Source organism: Larus michahellis, chromosome 8, assembly GCF_964199755.1.
Source record: "Larus michahellis chromosome 8, bLarMic1.1, whole genome shotgun sequence".
NCBI classification, from domain to species: domain Eukaryota; kingdom Metazoa; phylum Chordata; class Aves; order Charadriiformes; family Laridae; genus Larus; species Larus michahellis.
In genome coordinates this window covers 28,570,303-28,589,565 of record NC_133903.1, presented here as the reverse complement: position 1 = coordinate 28,589,565, position 19,263 = coordinate 28,570,303, and the positions used below count along the sequence as shown (strand labels likewise).

The 19,263-nt window shown below is 39.1% G+C and overlaps 1 protein-coding gene across 2 annotated transcripts in view; it reads right to left on the bottom strand.

Annotated features, from left to right (window-relative positions):
• Positions 1–19,263, bottom strand: part of TPR (translocated promoter region, nuclear basket protein) — a 42,445-nt gene that overhangs the window by 2,995 nt on the left and 20,187 nt on the right. The window contains exons 27-49 of one of the 2 annotated variants that reach the window (XM_074598759.1): positions 19,081–19,228; positions 18,550–18,687; positions 17,710–17,841; positions 17,321–17,451; positions 16,751–16,961; positions 16,233–16,379; positions 15,645–15,843; positions 14,776–14,981; positions 13,596–13,657; positions 12,468–12,676; positions 11,892–12,164; positions 10,932–11,080; positions 10,278–10,361; positions 8,814–9,014; positions 7,391–7,522; positions 6,768–6,858; positions 6,123–6,307; positions 5,224–5,292; positions 3,996–4,090; positions 3,270–3,376; positions 2,395–2,490; positions 2,033–2,189; positions 347–465 (exon numbers count right to left, since the gene is read on the bottom strand). In XM_074598759.1, coding sequence (XP_074454860.1) covers positions 347–465; positions 2,033–2,189; positions 2,395–2,490; positions 3,270–3,376; positions 3,996–4,090; positions 5,224–5,292; positions 6,123–6,307; positions 6,768–6,858; positions 7,391–7,522; positions 8,814–9,014; positions 10,278–10,361; positions 10,932–11,080; positions 11,892–12,164; positions 12,468–12,676; positions 13,596–13,657; positions 14,776–14,981; positions 15,645–15,843; positions 16,233–16,379; positions 16,751–16,961; positions 17,321–17,451; positions 17,710–17,841; positions 18,550–18,687; positions 19,081–19,228 — 3,341 coding nt within the window. The remainder of the gene's footprint in view (positions 1–346; positions 466–2,032; positions 2,190–2,394; positions 2,491–3,269; positions 3,377–3,995; positions 4,091–5,223; positions 5,293–6,122; positions 6,308–6,767; positions 6,859–7,390; positions 7,523–8,813; positions 9,015–10,277; positions 10,362–10,931; positions 11,081–11,891; positions 12,165–12,467; positions 12,677–13,595; positions 13,658–14,775; positions 14,982–15,644; positions 15,844–16,232; positions 16,380–16,750; positions 16,962–17,320; positions 17,452–17,709; positions 17,842–18,549; positions 18,688–19,080; positions 19,229–19,263) is intronic. The other variant, XM_074598760.1, reaches the window with a different exon arrangement.

Genomic DNA, 19,263 nt, shown 5'->3' with positions numbered 1-19,263 from the left:
ACTTTTTTCATTACCTATGCTAAGTGGTAAACTGGTAACTCAACGGTGATTTACTTACTGTTCTCTGATGATTTAATTGAATGAAAAAGTATTTTTAAATCTGACATCACACATAACAGTGGACAAAATCACCTGAGTATCAGTAACTTCTGCTCCTTGAAGCATTATTCTTGTGGTCCAAGAAAAAATTGATGCCTATAGTCTTAAAAACAAAATGTGACCTTGCTCTAAGAGTTCAGTCCTATTTTGCGTATCTTGGCTATCAGTAGTGCATGATGCTGGTCCAAAATGTTCCCACATGTAATGAAACAGTACAAAACAACCGTGTCCAGCAATTAATCCGTACCTGCAGATGAACTAGAAGGAGGATCTTGACTAGTCGAAGGAAGATCTGACTCATCAGATGCTTGAACAGATTCTTCTTCTTGTTGGCTATCAATTTCTAGGCCTGCTTCTGAAGTAATTCTAGAAAAGAAGGAGGGGGAGGAAAGACATATATGTATTTTCACATAGTGTCAAAAAGCTCAGGAAAAAAAGCATCATCTTGGAGCAGAAAGATTCCTATGCAAAATTTCCCTGGAAATTTTCACAAGTTTTATTCTGTTTTGTTGTTTCCCACCTGCCCCAATCATGAGAGATTTATCTGGCTTTTAGAAAAATAACAATGTAATTTCCTTGATATGCAGCCCAACTGTAGATGCATAGCTGACATATTAATTGTCTTTCAGAAGTGGTCATAGAAGCTATTTGATAATGATAACTAAAAAAACCTAATGTGACAGTGGTGTGTCTGTTTAGGCAGGAGAAGAATGAAGGGGAGAGATCACCACTGACCAGTTATGCCTAAAGATTGCTTGGTGCAATACCTAAGTTATTTGGACTCTATCTTCAGAAGAAAAAATACAAAAAGCATTACAGGGCTGGAAAAAAAATTTAAATATTGGATGTAGTTTAAATGCAGCTCACTTTTTGATATACATTTTATTTACTTTGATTAGTACATAAAAACTGTTAGAAGATGATAACTAAAACTCATAAATTAGGCAAACCATCTGTTTTCTACTAGCAACAGATCGACTCACTCTCCTATCAAGCTAAAAGTCTGTTCTGAACTACAGATTGTTCTGTGAACCATTTAGTTCCTCTACGGAGATACTTCTAATCACTAGAGATCAGATGATTTTGTAAGAAACAAATTTGAGACCTTAACATTAGAAAACCCATCCTCTGCTCTATCTACTCGTAGGCAGGCTACTGCAATCCAAGTTGGTGCTGCATCAAGAAAACTGTGTGGCTTATTTAACTCGCAGCAATAACATTTAAATTTTTTATGAGCAAACCTCCTACCTCCTGCAATCAGTAGATAAAAGTTTAGGTAAATTGTGAACTAAACATCTTTTATTATTATGCAACCAATAAAAATCAAAAGTAAAAGACAGCATAAGATGATAACATATCCCCTTTTAGATTTCTAATGTATTTAGTCATAATAAAAGCAATTATTATAAATATTAAAAGTTGCACTTGCAAAGTGTAAGACAAAATCATTTGTCCATAAAATTCTTAAGAAGTGGTTATCCCCCTCTCTTGTGCTACATCTTTTCATACTTTGGCATTGCCTTTACTGGATGACTTCATTGTGTATGCTTGTTTGGTAACAAGGAGTGATTTTCTCTATGAACAAAATGCTTTAGCCTTTATTCCACAGACTGCACTGGGGCCTTTACCATCAGTGTTTGACTAGTCCAGAGCCCTTTGCGTTCTGAAAAAATACAGAAATATTTTTTTTTGTTGTGTGACTTTAATATTAGCTATAGTAAATCAGAAGGGAGAAAATCAGAAGAAAATCTTTGGTTTTAGACAAAAAGGTCAGATTTAGCTACTTCACAAATCTACCAAAATCCTGTTTGAGCTGTCCCTCCTACCAGCACAGGCTAAACTGAAAATTAATCACAGGCACACTTGGATGAAAATAAATCATTAAAAATAACATGACATCAAGTCTTAGTGAACCAAACAAGTCACAGTTTACCCTTCAGATTCTGCCTCTGCAAAAACTTCATCCCCATCATCGCCGGCTCCAGGCTCCGTAGTGGTGGAGAGATTGCCAGTGGATGTCGTCACCATGGGGACAGACTGGGATGCATGCTCCGAGGCGTCAGCTGATGCACTTTCCGTAAAAACTGTCACTGTACAAGAAAGGTAGTTTAATAAACATAGAGTTAATTTGAATTTCCTACAGAAAATTTACGGAAATCTTTGGCACGTTGGGGAAAGGGTTACTGGAATACTCCTGATGCAGCAATAAGCACTATAACAACAATAATCGAATTCTTTTCCAGAAAGTGAAGGTTTCCAGCTTTTACTTCAGCTTGCAAATTTCTTGCCACTTACCTGGTGCTGCTACTTGTAATGGTGTTGTTGGAACGCTGCGACCACCTGATTCTTCCTCATGAGCAAGGAATAGTGGGGTTTCATACATTCCTAAACCTGCAACACAAAGTTTTAGTCACAATTAAAATAGCCAGCTAAAAAACAGATTAACTGCTGTCTTCTCTCTGTACACTTGATGAAATCCTGTGATTTGTACATCAATATGGAGATTTTTGTGTTTTAAGTTGTTTTGACTTACTGCCAGAGCTAATTACAATTTATCGGAAGGTAAAAACCTTGATGAAAATATTACTACTTGTTTTACTTTCATCCTTTTCTTATGCCATTATGTTGCTGTGAGCTTTCTTCAAAGAACAGCATACTGTTCCATGCTGGCAGGGATGCAGGGGAAAGGGACAACAGCAAAGACGACACCAGACAAATTGCCCAGCCATCTCTTAGCAGGTAAGGAGATATCCCAAAGGTTTCTTTGCGTTTGCTGCTTCCCCCTATTATTTTACTACAGGAAAGCTACAATCAACAGTGAAAATAAAGCTAAAAGCCATTCCTTCAATATTTCATTTCTCCTTAAATGAAGTTTCTTGTGCCCAGCAGGCAATTTGTCCCACATTAAATTTCAGCTTCTCTGGTTCACAAGTCTGTTGTTCCCACCCACAGAAGCATTCTACTTTTTAAACCGTATTACAAACAGAAGTGCAGCAGCTTGAAGGAAACACCTTTTTCCTTTCCATTAGTCTGCCTCTGCTGGCAATTATTTAAGAGTCGCAGGTTTCCACACTTCAACAAGTACACGAAGTAGAACTGCATTTTATTGGCTGCATTATTTGTTTTTCACTCCCACCACCATGGAAAAGAAAGAACAGAAATGGTTTTACCTCCTTGGGATGCAAGCTGACCAAGGTCAGAGTGACTTGAGCTAGTTTGTGGCATATCTTCAGGGGGTCCAAATCTGAATCTAGGAACTCCAGCTACCTGGGGGGAACTATCAAAATAAAGATTTAAGGAATTCTGCAATTTTTCCAATGCTCAGGAAAGAAAAAAAGACGACGGACCAAAACAAGACCAGACATTATGCACGAGACAAAATGAACTGACCGTAAGTTAAAATACTGCTAATTAAATAGCAAATACTTTCACAAACTTCTTTGGACTGCATCTGAAATCAGTAAAACAGTGAAGAGAATAGTCTTGACTTATTCATCTTATGAATTCTCACAATTTTAAGTGGATTGCTGAACATGTCCAGAACCGTCACACATCCAAAAATGGAGAGAAGTTTCCTACTTTTATTGGTAATATTTGTGGGGAAGCGGGGAGGAGGGATGGGGAAGGAATTGAAACAGAAGAAACCTTTTTTTTTTCCCCTTAAGTCAGTATGTTACAAAACACTGGAGATCATCAGCCTCCTAATTTGCTGGCAAGTTTCATGATACACCGTTGAAACAATTACTTATTTGTAGATGCAGTCATGTTATCATACTACTGAGCACCTTTGAGCACGTTACTCCAATCACAAGTTCATTTCATTTGAATTTATCTTCATTATAATGAAAAACAGAAAGAAATAGATGCCTTTTTTTTCTTTTTTTCTATCTACTTACTGTATGGCTTCTGCAAATCCATCTGTACGATGTGGAACGACAAGAGTTGGTGTGCTTGGAACTGTTCTGTCCTCATCATCAAAGAAGTGTTGCTGCTGGAAAAAAGAGACTGATATGAGAGCCCACAATGTCCTTCCAGTTTCTACCAAGCCGAGTTAAAGGTTGGTTTGCTTTTTCCACATTGTCCAGCAAAACAAAGACACATTTAGCTCTAATAAAATTCTTGTCTAATTTCAGACATCTAAATCTCAGCTCATTAGATAGATCACTCTTAAAGGCAATAAAAAAAACGCCAAACCAAACTAAAAACTATACATTTGCAGGGCCCTCATCTTTCAAAGGATTTTTAGACATCAACTCTATGAAATCATTCTACCATCAAAGTGCCATGCCTCCCTGTTGACTACAAAGGAATCTTAGGGTGACACATTCATAAATAAGATAGGAATCATCTGTCTTAATCTGGATTGCTGTAACGTACCCAGCATATGGGATTTTTCAAAATGTGAATCAAATAATCTGTTCCCTATAGACTTGCGTCCTTTGCTCCTGCATTGCCTCCAAAGCCAGAAACCTCAGCTCCCTCTTCCCTTGCCCTACACAAGGCATGCTCTTCATCTCCCTGTCTTCCTCTCTTATCTTTCAAACCTTTCCCTCCAAAGTACCTGTAAGGTCCCTCCCATGTGCTCAGTTACCGTGCAGGCAAAACGCAGTAGGTACCAAGGCTGGTCCCAATGAGAAATGGAATGGCAGGTACACGCAAGCCAAGCAAAATAAAAAAATCTGAGCTGATGCCTTTGATCTCAGAAAAGATATGTTTTTAGTCAGTTAGTCCGTCTCTCTCCCCTTCCTCACTGAACTTGGCATTTGTTCTGTCAAATACAGCTGAAGTTGAATTAAAGGCTCAAAATTAGCTGAAGAATTAGTTGAAATTCCTTCAGGATGAGGCTGAAAACATCTGTATTATTTTTTTCAGTAACATATCCACTTTAAAAGACTGACTCTAAAAAACAAGTAATTTAAACTGCCTTGGACAAAACCAACTCAATTTCTTCCTGCCTTCCATTAATACAGAAACTAACAGGACCAAGATATTACCTGCAAGGCTACAGAGACCATCTCATCCCTGAAGTCAGTAGCTAGACTTCTTTAAAAAACAAAATAAAGCCCAAGAGTTGTGAAGGTTCCCTCAATGCAGGTTTTTAGTAGCAGACTCTCATATACTTACCATCCCACCTATACCAGGGGTCAGCTGAAGTCCACGCCCCACCGACTGTCTTCGAGTCATCTGGATTCTCTTTAGAGTAAAGAAAAAATAGCATGAATGCTTTCCTGGAATTCTAACAACATACAATTATTCAATCAGAGCCAAGGATAGTGGCTAAATGACTAAGTGTACAATACTACTAGGTACAGCATCACGCCTTCTTAAAGAACGGACCATAGCAGCAGCTATGCCACATCTCGTATCTGCTGCCTGCTCTAACCGTGAAGGAGAATCATGTAGGTTTAAATTCTGGGGAAGTGACATCACTATCTTATTCAACTTTCTACTGAGGACAGAAAACTTGAACACAGAAATATTGCAGCTCCAAGCCTCAGAACAAGTTAATGGTAAAGGATAATTTCAGTCAGGATATTTTTGCAAAATTCAGTTTGTGCTGTTTTAACAACATCTATAGGTCTACGTCAAAGCATAATCATGGGTTGTGAATCAGTGGATTGTAATCACTGACTACGAAAGGTTTAGCTTAGAAAATGAATGGCAACATCCCTTTTCATTGGGGCAGAGACTAATAAAAACCCCTGACAATCTGTCTGAGTTACAGCCTGTCCAAGAACAGCTTTTGTAGTGGAAATATCAGCAGTCACTGACTGAAAGAATGCCGGTATTAAAAATTTCAAGATACAAATCCATCACAAGTGCCTTACTGCTTTTAATGACCCCTGTCCAGCCATAATCTGCAGGATGAGACATGTTAAGCCAGTTTGCTCAGCTCCCATTTTTAGGATGCTAAATAAATGTCATCTGTTTTTACAACAGGCAGAGTACTTAGGTTTTATTTAGAAGAAATCATACAATAATTTTTTTTTAAAGTCTTCTGAAGCGCTAGAGATAGTTCATACCTGTACTGGGGGACCCAGCTCTTGAGGAGGAGCGTGAATAGTTAGTCGTGGGGGCAATGGATGTGGTGGTCTGCGTGGTGACTGTGGGGGCCGAGGGGTCTGTCTCTCCGAGGCCGACGATGGCTGCTGTTCTCTTGAACTTTCATGAGGAAAAGTGGACTCGGCAGCACTTGTACTCCCTTCTCCTAAAACATACAGAAGTATACAGGAGTAAACCCATGCCCTCCAAACTGAGTTGAAAACATGAAGGCAAGTCTTCAAATTCTGCTACCTCATTAACAGAGATATTTTTACACTTGCAAGAGTGGGGATAGGTCAGTACTGTTATTTAAAATTACTTAAAATAAGACTTGTGCAAGCTACATCAAGACCAGCACCGAGACAAACTATTCATTACTCAAGTGCTGAATTAGAGAAAGGAGATTAATCTACTGAGCCATCAACAGCAGTTTCCATATCAACCAGAGCTTGTCGGGTTTTCAAAGGAATGTAGAATATATCCAGAAAAGAACACTTGAAAAGAATCTACACTTCAAGTTTACATTTCAGGTCTTCAGTGCGTATTTTAAGTGCATATTTTAACACATGCAGAACAGCTTCTTCATGTTAGAGACATACACTTTGGAGCAACATGGAATAACATACCACTGTTTTGAGAATCTGCTGCCCTCTGGTTGCTTTCGCCTCCTCCCATGCTTTCCTCAGTTTCTGTACCAGGATCTGTACCGTCAGCACCCTAAAAAACCACATAAATGTAATATGCCTTAGCACTAAGCAACTTATAGGCTGCAAAAAGAATATAAAAGCAGTACAAAAGCATTCAGAAAGTAAACAAAGTAATATGCATATCTTAAAATATTTCTGTAAATATCTACAAAGTCAGGTAAACGTATACAACTGTGTGAAATTTCAGAAGTTCTGCCTATCTGTACATAAACAATTGTGAACAATGTAGCCATCATCGTTTAATAGACAATGAAATACACAGCTTTTGACAAAGCTGCCTTACTAGTTCTGCAACTACAGTATTTGTTGCTGGCTCTTGTACTTTGCATTTTCATTCAGCCCTCATAAACATTCAACGTTGCCTTTTCTTGTGAAAACACCGGTTATAACAGAAATTACTATCACCTACTAGCAGCCTCCATTTTCTGGGATGAATTCATCCCAAGATTTTCTCTCTCAAGTATTCAAATCTGTGCAGATGCCTTACACCACCAATTTATTTCAAGAAATCTAACAGGCTATAAGAAAGGTACAAATCTCACCTCAGCATCATCTGCTTCATACCCATCGTTACCATCAGCACTACCAGTTCCTTCATTACTGTCATCACCTTCATCTCCCATCCCTGTGTCTTCATCATCATCCTCATCTTCCTCTTCCTCATCCTCATAGTCCTATAACAAGACCATAAAAAAGCCTTGAAGGAAGCGCAGAAAGCACAGTGGAATAATTTCAAATCCCGAAGTGGTACATTTCACTTTGTGGTACACAGACCACCTCTGTCTGTGGATCTCTTCCAGAAGATGTTCAGCATTTGTTATCCACAGAGGAAACGTACGTATTTTTTGCCTGCTGTGGTAGCTTACCTTTACTGGCTGCTCAACACCCACCCAGCCACTCCCTCTTCAACAGGACAAGGGGAGAAAATAAGATGGAAAAGCTTGAGGGTCAAGACAAAGCCAGGCAGATCACTCACCAACTACCATGACATGCAAAACAGACTTAACTGGGGCAAAATTAATTTAGTTCATTGACAATTAAAAACAGAGTTGGATGGTGAGAAAGACAAAAACTAGAACACCTTCCAGCCACCCCCCCTTCTTCCCAGGCTCAACTTCACTCCCTCATTCCCAACTCCTCTTCCTCCTCCCCCATCCCAAGCAGGGCAGAGGGGACGAGCAATGGGAGATTGTGGTCAGTCCATAGCAGTTTCTTTCTGCTGCTCCTTCCTCCTCACGCTTTTTCCCCCATATGGGTCCCCTCCACACACTGCAGTCCTTCAGGAACTGCTCCGCTGGGTCCTTCCCATTGAAGGGCTGCCATCCATCAGGATAAACCTGCTCCTGCGTTGGCTCCTCTTCATGGGCCAAGGTTCTTGGCCTATTCCCCTGTGGGCTGCAGTTTCCTCCAGGGAATATCCTCCTCTCCACAGGCTGCAGGGAAATACCCGGTCCATTGTGGTCTCTTCCATGGGCTACAAAGAATATCTGCTCTGATGCCTGGAGCACCTCTTCTTCCTTATTCTTCTTTGACTTTGGAGTTCACAGGATTGTTTCTCACATTTTTTTTTTCTCCTCCTCACACTAACACCACCATGCTGCGTTTTGCCCTTTTTTATATATGATGGGCTGAGCTGTGTCCTGCAGTGGGGTGACTGCAGAGCCAGCTTGGAGCAGGCTGTTCCCAGCACAGGGAAGCCCCCAGCCTCTCCTCACAGAGGCTGCCCTTCTATGTTGAATAGTCTTAGATAATCTAGAGGCACTGTGGAATTTTATGGCTTTAAAAAAAAAAAAAATCAAGCTGAATTATTGAGTACCTTTAAAACACTAGACGTTCCGGCTACATAAATACAGTAAAAAAAATATTTTTGATTAATTAGTCCTGTCAGGTGAGCTTTGTATCTGATCAAAGACAAAATCATAAATAAAGTAGTTCATAAATAAAGTAATGCCATGATATACATACTTCCTGCTCGCCTTCGTTTTCTTCATCATCATCATCTTCATCATCACTATCAATTACAATGACATCATCTCTCTTGGACTGACCATCCTGAGATGAAGAAGTGTTTTGCTGATCTGACTGAAGAGGTCCAAGATCTATTGGGATAGACTGTGAAGTTTCTTCACTATCCTCCATGGGAGTGTACTCTCCCTGTGTAACACCCTGTAAACGATAGAAGTAAATTACCAGAAGAAACAAAATGAAACGCAGCATATACAATTCTCAAAAATGCTCTTCAGAAAGGGTCCATTGTATTTATAAGGGTTTCCTGTTTCCACTCAGCTCTCAACCTTGCTCTACAAGGGGCCTGCTCTGCAACACAAGTATTTTGTCTTTCACTTCCAAATGTGATCTGGGATGGGTGCCATCATTAGGGATACTTTATTTGTATATGATGCATTTGAATGTATATCAATAAAAAGCTGCTGTCTAAATGTTTACCTATTTCAGACAAGCAAGGAGCTGTCACCGAGACCTGCACAATAAGCAAACAGAGATACACAGAGCATTGCTGACACCTTACTTCACATCCAGCCAGAACAATTGCCTGGTTACTCAGAGAGGTGCTCTCTGAGCACTCCACAACACCGCAGTTACTGTCAGTGCACAGGGCTGGTGATGGGGCAATGAGAAAAAGAAACAGACTCTGATGCTTACAAGAGAAACGCTGGTTATTGTTGTTTGATAATAACTAATCAAGATAGGAGAGGACAAAAGAGAATGCTACAGATATTGTCACCAAGCAACTGCAGACAACTAAGTGTCTCTCCAGGATGAAGGAACAACCATCTCTGTCTTCTAAGTGTGAACTCTGAGCTGCTGGTTTAGAGTTTTTTTGGTCTGGAGGAACAGTAATGCAATTCACGTGATAGCCAGACACAGAGCTAGCAAATAGTTCTCCTTCCATTCAGCACTAAATGAATGACTAAAGACTCAGCGCCTACCAATGGTTGGAGAAAATATATATCACAACACAACATGAGGTTTTGCCAAGTTAGAGAACTACCACAACTTTTGCTTGTTTCTCAGGTAAAAAGGAGATTAAATTCATGGTTTTCACTTATATTTGGCTTTCCTAATACAGCTACAATGGGAAATTTACAGAACTAGAACAAAACCAACATTTTTTTTTTTCCCTGTTTATCACATCGTGACTTCATTAACATAATAACATAAGCTTCATTAACATTCTGAAATGTTACTTTTAGAGGTCTGTGTAGAGTGCAATAAAAATTGAGTATCTGTCCTTGAACACTGCAAGTCTAAACTTTAAAAGGTTATAAATGGTTTCCACTGGAAACCTGCAGTGGAAACCTGATTTGAGGTTTCACTTCTAAAAATATTGAGTGTTCGGGGAAAAAAAACCAAAGAAGATAGCGATTTTGAAGCTGAAAGAAAGATTTTTTTCTTTTCAAATATGCTTACTTCTCCAATTGAGTCTTGTGAGTCTTGATTGTATGTTTGAGTTTCTACCTCACCATCAGTGCTCTCTTCTGCTGTCACTTCCTCCTGAAAGAACATATATTTTTCTTGTTTAAAACACATAGTTCGCTCTAAAGTTGGGTTCTTCAAAGACATTATCTTTTCCCACAAAGATAATGGGCAACATTTTGTTCCCCTTTATTCCTTAGATCTGCTTTTATCTGCACCCCATTTCTCTGCTCTGGAGAAATACAATTCTCTCACACCAATACTTCACATGCAGCTCCTGTAAGCTTTTCCATGGAACTCATCTCTTGCTTCCCTGGCACCTCCTCAAGTACACTGTATTTTATTCCAGAATAACTGCAGATAATGACCTTCCAGACCACACTGAAAAATATTTTAACTTGTTCCTCTTCAATGCTAGGATATAGCTCTTTCTTTTCCATCCTACAGATCACTAAGATTTACATCATTCGTTGCAACTGGTATAACCTCTGCTTTTTATGATACCCAAACATAATTGCTTCCTCCCTGACAGATTAAAAAGTCACATTAAGAATTAACTGACTGGCTTTGAAGTAATATACTTGCTCTTTCCATTAAAATCTTCCAAAGAGACAGATTAAATAGTAGCATTTTATGTTCTTGCCAAACCTCAGGTCCAACTCTCTGTATGCTCCTCAGTTTCTTCGGAAGCGGTACATCCACTGTTTCCTCTGAGATCTGGTCTGAGTTTTCCACAGTGTTATCCTCCTCTTCCTCTCGTGGACGTTTGGACAGTGAAGAACTTGGGGTAGCTGAAACTTAAAAGAGCCTCTCACTTACTTCCAGAACACCAAAAGTACAAACGAGAAAATCAAAAGGTTTTCTGTTTTTCTCTGGAAGATTGCCTCTTTTTCTGCACTGAATGATAACAAATACAATCAGATAGAATCACCTTGTGCCATTTCCTAGGACATGAAAACACCAGCCCCTTTTGTTACAAGTCTTATGTTCTTGGTCCTATATTCACAACCTAATTGACACCTAATGTAAGCTTCAGGGTATAACTGAAATATTTCTTCTAACGTCTTTAACAAGCACACCTAAAAGTTTAACAGCTGAGAAACAAAAAAAAAAAAAAGCAGTTTACAAAAGCGTATTTTGGGGAAAATGCTCATCACCAAAATCAACACTATGCAGGGCGAACAGATGTGCAACAGCATATCACACTGAGTAGCTTTAGAGTTCTCTGTATTTTATATTCCAGCTTAAGCAGCTTACTCATGACTCCTAAAATTAACGTCGCTCCAACAGTACCATGGAAACAGAGGCAGCAAAGTTTGATGTATTAAATCCCTACGCTGCTCTGAATAGATAAACAAACATGAGTTTTTATTTTTTATTTTAAGGAACGAGTGACAACAGCATTTCAGAGATACCATTTCTGAAGGCTCAAGAAAGCAGCCTAACCTCAGAAGTCTGCAAAACGTGCCATAAACTAAGGCAGGGTGAAAAAAACCAAATAAAACCCAGCCAATTCTTTTGCTGAAGTTAGACCTGGTTTGACAAGGGTCCAAATGGAGCTACTTAAAAGGAACTATTGAAAAAGGTAGGCTTATAAATAAAACCAACCTGTGCCAAACACTGCTGTAGAAGTGGAGGGCCTCTCTATCTGAGAGCTCTGTACAACTTCTACAATGGTAGGGGATGGCTCCTGATTAGCGGGCTCAATCTGAGGATGACTTTGCTGAGTGGGCTGCACAAAAGCAGTCGCTTGCGTCTGCTGCTGAACAGTCAAGATGGGCTGAGAGAGAGATGTCTGAACATTAGGACTGGTGGAACGCACAGACCCACTAGTGCTTCCAAAGACTGGAACGTGCTCCACAGGTCCTTCTGATTGCATAGCTGAAAGGCAAACAGTAGCACATTCAACTGTCTTCATATTATCTAATAAAGTTCTCCATTTCAGAATGCTCTAATAAGCAGATTCAATGTTTTGCAGATTGAGTTAACATTGCTTATACCCGTCTTCAGTTGAGGAATCATGAACTTTGTTGCAACAGAAGTGGTCATAAATGTGCAATATTGAAAAAGATGCAGTGACAATAAAACTATTTGAGGTACTTTCAAATTAATAATTACCGGGATTTCAAGGCACAGGTAGCACTTATGATTACACTAGATCCTATACCGTACTAAAATGCCTACCTTCCTGAGTCTCCACCTGTGTTGTAGGCATGACTGTGGCTGTTGGAGTAGTGGTAGGATTAGTGACTGTAGCAGGCGTAACCATTGGACGGATACTAGCTCTTGGTGTAGACTTATTCCCAGCTATTGCAGCAGCAGTCACTTTACTTGGAGTTGACACAACAGGAGTTGGTTTAATGTTTGCTGTTGGTGGATCTGAAGTGCTAGCACTGAAAAAGAGGATATTGGTATCATCACAGTAGCGCAGAAAGCAGATTTTAAAAATACCAAATGTAAATATATTATCATATCCAGAAATACTAATTTTTAAAGGTTTAAAATTTAAAAGCCTGACAAAGGAATAATGAATTGTCTTCCAAAATTCATTAAAAAACCCCAACAAACCAAAACAGACCCACTATGCCATCAGCAGTATTTTGTCCAGCTTAGAGGTTTGACAGGTTTTTTCAAAGGTAATCAACTAGAGATGTGTAAGCAGATCTAAAGGAGCAGTCCGTAGCTTGTACTATTAGCTGTGCTGGGTCTTTATTACACTAAAACTAACTGATTCACTCACTAAAGAGCTGTATCATCTCTTTGTTGAGACAAGGATCAGACAAATTTTAAGAGGCATTTATGAAAGCCTTGCTTTCAAAAGGATGCTGTCATAAAAACCGAAAGGGAGTTTGTTACCTAAACTCAGTAATACAGTAATCTTTCCCATTTTAGAGCTTAGTCATTTGATTATTTTATCTGTTGTTAGAGTTACCATCTATTTTGTCCGTTTCTCACGTTTGAGATTCTTGCACAAAGAAGATCCCTCCACAAAACCAAAAAGGTTAAAGGTAACAATCAATCAAAACTGTACAACTTCAAGAACTCTGACAACATTTAAGAAATCTTTTATGTTTCCCAGATATCTTGTTTCTGGTAGTTAATATGACAATTTAACAGCCTAAAAGCTTTACTGATTAAATGTAGCTGAGAAAACAGGAGGAACACTTCATATCAATCAGTATCTTCAAAGTCGCTTAAGAAAAATTGTGAAAAGCCAGTGGTTTACTAAAAAGAAGAGCAACTAGATAAAAGACAAAACCAGGGAACACAAACCACAGAAACTCTGCAAAACCCCTAAACCCTTCAACTCACATTCCTCTTTCACCTGAAGCTGGGGTAGACTTGAGTGAGATTTGCCTCTGCTGTTCTGGGACCTATTAAGTAAAAAACAGAGCGAGTAATTTGGTAAAACACTTCAGCAGACAGATCTCTTTAATAATAATCGTTTCTCTAACAGACTTGATAGCATATCTAGTTAAGACTCTGTGATTATTGCAAATTCTCCAAAACAAATCATACCAGTCATGCAAAGTATGTAAACCAGTTTAGTAATTTCTCAGGTATCTTCTGAAGCTATTGAAACAATACAAGCTAGAACCCATTATACTGAACAGATGGATAAAAAGACAAAAATAGAGAGCAGAGTGCAAACAATTCATTGCCCGATTCACAGTGAATGATGTAACTGTATGCTTGTTAGCACTGGGAACCCTGACTATGGCAAGAAATAAGTTTTAAATTAAGTTTTGAATCCTTACTAAAGCCAACTTGTATATTTCTAAAACCAGGGAACAGTGGGACAATAGCACAGTTTCATAGAATCATAGACTCACAGAATGGTTAGAGTTGGAAGGGACCCTTCCAAATCTCCCTGTCTGGGGACACCTCCCACCAGACCAGGCTGCTCAAAGCCCCATCCAGCCTGGCCTTGAACACCTCCAGGGATGGGGCACCCACAGCTTCTCTGCGCAACCTGGGCCAGGGGCTCACCACCCTCACAGCAAAGAATTTCCTCCTAATAGCTCATCTAAATCTACCCTATTACAGTTTAAAACCTTTACCCTTTATCTTACCACTACACTCCCTGATAAAGAGTCCCTTCCCCATCTTTCCTGTAGGCCCCCTTTAGGTATTGGAGGGGTCTCTAAGGTCTCCCTGGAGCCTTCTCTTCTCCAGGTTGAAGAACCCCAACTCTCTGGGCCTGTCTTCATAGGAAAGCTCAGTTTGTTGGGCTCATTCGGGTTTTTTTATTTTATTTTATTTTTTAAAGTGTAGGAATCCTATGACAAGAATTTCCATGTGCTATTTAGGATGCTTAGAAAAACCATCTTCACATAAAGTAGTCCTGAGTATAACTACCGTATACACAAAACCAAACCAAGTTGGACAATAGTGCTCACACTGAGAGTTGTCGTTCTCGTTCAGTCATGAAGTCACGAGATGTGCAAGCTGTTTGTTTCCTCTCCCACAGCTAGCTAAAAGGGTTTTGTACCTTATTTGTAGATTCTGGTGGCTCATCTCGCTGTTCATGGTGTCGCTCTTGCTGCTCTCTAAGCTCTCTTTCCAGACGGCAGATTCGACCTTCATACTGTGATTTGAGTGCACTCATCCGCACCTCCAGTTCAGTCTTCTGCTCTTCTAATGAACTGCTCTTTTGCTTCCACTCTTCATTTTCTTTTGTTAGCTGTTCTTTTGTACCTAATTGAATAGGAAAGAATCCAGCCTCACCACTGTAAAGCTGCCTACTAAGTCTGTATGCTGAACACCTCTCTGTCTTAACAGGTTACTGAAAGATTTTGAAATCTTAAAAATGTTGAGCTATTGATGGAGCTCTCAGAGGTAATTTTAACTTTCACATGCCATTTTTCTGATTAAAAATGTCTAATAAATATATATAAATAAAAATTTAAATTAAAAAGTAGTCACAAAAGAACAAGACGTTTTCAGCAAGCCCTTGCACCATCATTCCTCTCAACATCAATTAAAAACAGAGGAAGTAATATGTTTTGCACCTGTACACTTAGGGAAGAAGGGGAGAATTACCCAAGCTGTTGGCAGGGTCAATCTGCTCTAATGAACAAAAGGATCACCTTTTGTGATCAACTTGGCCAAAACTAAGCAAAACTTCCCCCCCGCGCCCGCCCTGCAGTGTACAGATAATTATATACTTCTATCATCTCCTGAAGGACTATAATTTAAGTTTTAGAACAATTCCTGTAACATCTAATCATCTAATCCAGAAAAAAATCTTTTAAGTAAAATATGAAGTAGGCCATATTTTCCCAAGCATCCTCTCTAAATGCTTTCCCAAAAAGCAAACAGAAGATGACACCTTAAGGACAGAAAAAAATGTAATAATACCAGCTAACTGTGCAATTTTCTGCTTGGCCGCAAGCAAGGTCTTCCTGGTTTTCTCTTCCTTCTCAGTGATCTGTTGCCTGAGCTGTTCTTCCTGTGTAGTCTTCTCTTGCAGATCTTGATGCAAACGAGCAAGTTCTGACTGTAGCTGCGTTATCTGCTCCTGAAGATTTCTAACTTCAGTTTCCTTTTCTGCTACAGTCTAGAGAGAGAGAGAGAAAGAGAGATTGCAGCTATTTGTCCATAACCAGCTACTTTGGCATAATATATAGCCTAAAAAATTCCAAGGACCTAATATTATTCTGGCCACTGTATCAATGTTAAAGAGCTTCTAATCAACAGTAGAGGAGTACAGTCCTCTCTGAATGCAACAGTTGACAGAACAGCATTCTCTTTCCCACTTATTTATTCCAAGAAACAGCGTGAGACAGGTTTAAGTTCCCTCTTTCTCAACAAGGTAAAAGCACAAATGGGTCACTTCACATATTTCTGTGCATACCTGCACACACAAAAACACCCTCACATTTTTCACAGTTAGGCATTTAAGACTGCAGTAGAGTATGGTACTCTGAAATAGTTCACTCTTCTTACCTTTTGTAAACTTTCAACCTGAGCCTCCAAAGCCTTTGTCTTTACTTCAGCTTGACTGAGGGTGTCCTTCAGCTCTTGTACTTCCTGGACAGAAACTTGTTCTTCTTGTTGTTCTACTAAAGACTGAGTTGATGCCTCAGCAACCATCTGAAACATGTAAAACGGTATGAGGCTAAAGGGTACTATCTGATTAGTACGTCACTACTTTCAGAAGTTGCTTCTGCATGCAAACTGATCATTTAAAAAGTTCCAGGCAAAACCCAGGAACTCTAATGAACTCTGAAGTTCTGTTAAGAGTGCTGCAAAGTATTAAGTGACATGCAGCTCATGCTTTGTGGCAGTTTGAGCTAACGGCAGAATAAACAATGTAATTTTCTGCTTTTCTCTTCATGGGTAAATATTCACACAATATTATACAAAGGGAACGTGAAGATCATTGGCTAGATTATACGCGACTCTAGATGAAAACATACTTTTTAAACAGAATTTCTTTGCAAACAAAGAAAAAGTGTATCTACCTTATCATGCTGTGCTTTCAGCTCCTCATACTGAGTCTTGTACCTGCGCCCAATTTTCTTGACCTGTGTTATAGTTTTCACTTTTTCTTGTATGTCAGCCACTTTAGCATCTAGTTCTTTCTGCAAAGTATCCTTTTCTGTTCTTATTTTAGTTACTTCATCCTTCAGGCTCTGAACAACATTCTGGCTTGTAGTCAAGGATGCATTAGTTCTAAATAACAAGAGATTGGAGGAAGATGCAAATGACATGTTTGAAATAATTAATACATTTCAATGTTGATCATTTACATAATAACACAGGTACTACCTGTAGTGAATTATGTTTTCTAGAATTGTGCAATACATATGGGTATTTGTAGAATACAAATTATTCTACAAAATTAATTTAGAATAAGTTCAGCTAAAAGACAACTTCCAAACCAATTCTCGCTTCATTTTACCTTATCAAGCTGCAGTAGGAATACCAAAGGTTCATAGTTATGTAGAGACAGCTAAGAAATTACACTTCCAGATACAGCTTTATTTAAAATACTTTGCACAAAACTTTTTACTAATTGACTTATACCACACCTGGCTATTTCTGCTTTAAGCCTGCCTGTTTCTTCACTCATTTGTTGTATACGCTTGGTGTTTGCCTCCTTCTCTGAAAGCAGCTTACGATACTCTTCCAGATCGGTGTCCTTCTGTTGACTCAATAAATGCTGAAAGGTTGAGAAAATAATTTGCATTTTCATAAGATGATTATACAGTTATATCCAGAAAAATCTCTTTGAATTAGAGCTACTGCTGTTGCATTTTGATTTAGAATGCCTATGAATTAGAATAGCCTATTTTGAAGCTGCATAAGCAATGCTTTATAATTCAATTATACATTTCTTAGTTTGTTGTTGTTAAGAACATTTAGAACTTTTTTTTCAGTTCTTCCCCCACCAACATATTTGAAAACATGCATTCCCCACCTGAGTCCGGGCTTTCCAGCGTTTAACATCTTCTTCCAAAAGCTTTTTCTCCGCCTGCAACATTCCACTTTTCTCACTCAGTTCAGCATTAGACTCTTGTAGAGGCAGAATGTCTGCCTCAAGCTTGCGTACCTGAAAAAACACAACTGGGGATTAATCTCTGGATCTCACAAGACTGAAGGAAACAGAATATGGTAGGGCTTGAACAATGATGGTAAGACGGACAGAGAGAGCAAAACCAACACCCTAAAAAAGTCATGATAGAGCTTCTTTTCAACTCTCTGCCTCCCAGTGGCCAGCTGTGGGCAGGGAAAGGGATGGGGACCAAGAGCAGGGGATGATCCTACAGAGAGGAAAAAAAAAAATCCAGGCATGACTTCACAATCTTAGATTGGTACTTTTTGTACTTTGGAACAGGAAACATATTATTAATTACATGTTAGAAGCCAAGCAACACTGCACTGGATGCCATTAAAATAACTGGCATGTAGAAATGGAGAGAGGCATGTATCTCCCTCTTAAGCTCTTAATAAAGCCGTGGTCTGTTTTATATGTATTCCTGTGCCATTTTTCATTTATCTGCTGATAAAGTCTTTGCTGCTGGATAAATGCTGATTGCCAGTTTCATAAAAATGAAACTGAATTTTAAACTTTCCAACGTTGTAGGTGGACCAACATCTTCTAAAATTCTAAGTGGAAAGTTTCCTTATCCATCTGTGTATGATGTAACGGAATAATCACAATCTAAATAACGTATTTATTGTAATGAGCAACGGTATATCCAGACACTAACTCATCAGCTTGAATATCTGAAAGATTTACATGAACCTCAGTACTAACCTTGGCTTGAATTTGTTGAAGCTCTTGTTCTAGCCTCTCCTTCTCTTCTCTTAGCATCTTGTTGGTTTCTATCAGTACGTTCATGGTCTCAGTTTTTTTCATTAATTCTTCATGCTGCGCAATGGTTTTTGCTGTTACCTTTGGAAAAGATTTAAGTCAGTCATTTGCTCTGCTTGCACATGCATATATATGTACCTGAATCTGGCATAACATTATCTTAGCAAGCTACCATGGCATTCGTTATCTCACATGTACATTCAAAACAAGTAATTAACACTTAAAAAATGAGGGGCAGGGGGGCTGGAGAAGAGAGAAGTTAGCTTTATTTTCCCTATTTATTTTATTTTTGGAATTGCCACACTGCTTAACAGGACTCAAAACAAGATCCTCCATTTGGCTATGTAGCAACCTCAGTTTAAAAGCTCCTGATTGTTCCAAAACTTCATTTTTGGGCACAGGCAGCAAAGAGTAGAACACAGAAAACAGCCCTCTCTACCCATTGAAATCATAAGCAGCAATATCCCACCATACCTGCACCTTCTCTCTCTCAGCATTGAGACTGTCCTGCAGCTCCTGTAGTTCCCTTTCCAGGTGCTCCACTCTCTGACGGTAACGCAAACTCTCCACCTGGGCCACCTCAAATTTAGTTTCTGCAATCTCCTTTTCCCGACGTATAAATCTGCAGTAGGAAAATGAACAACACAACACGTCACG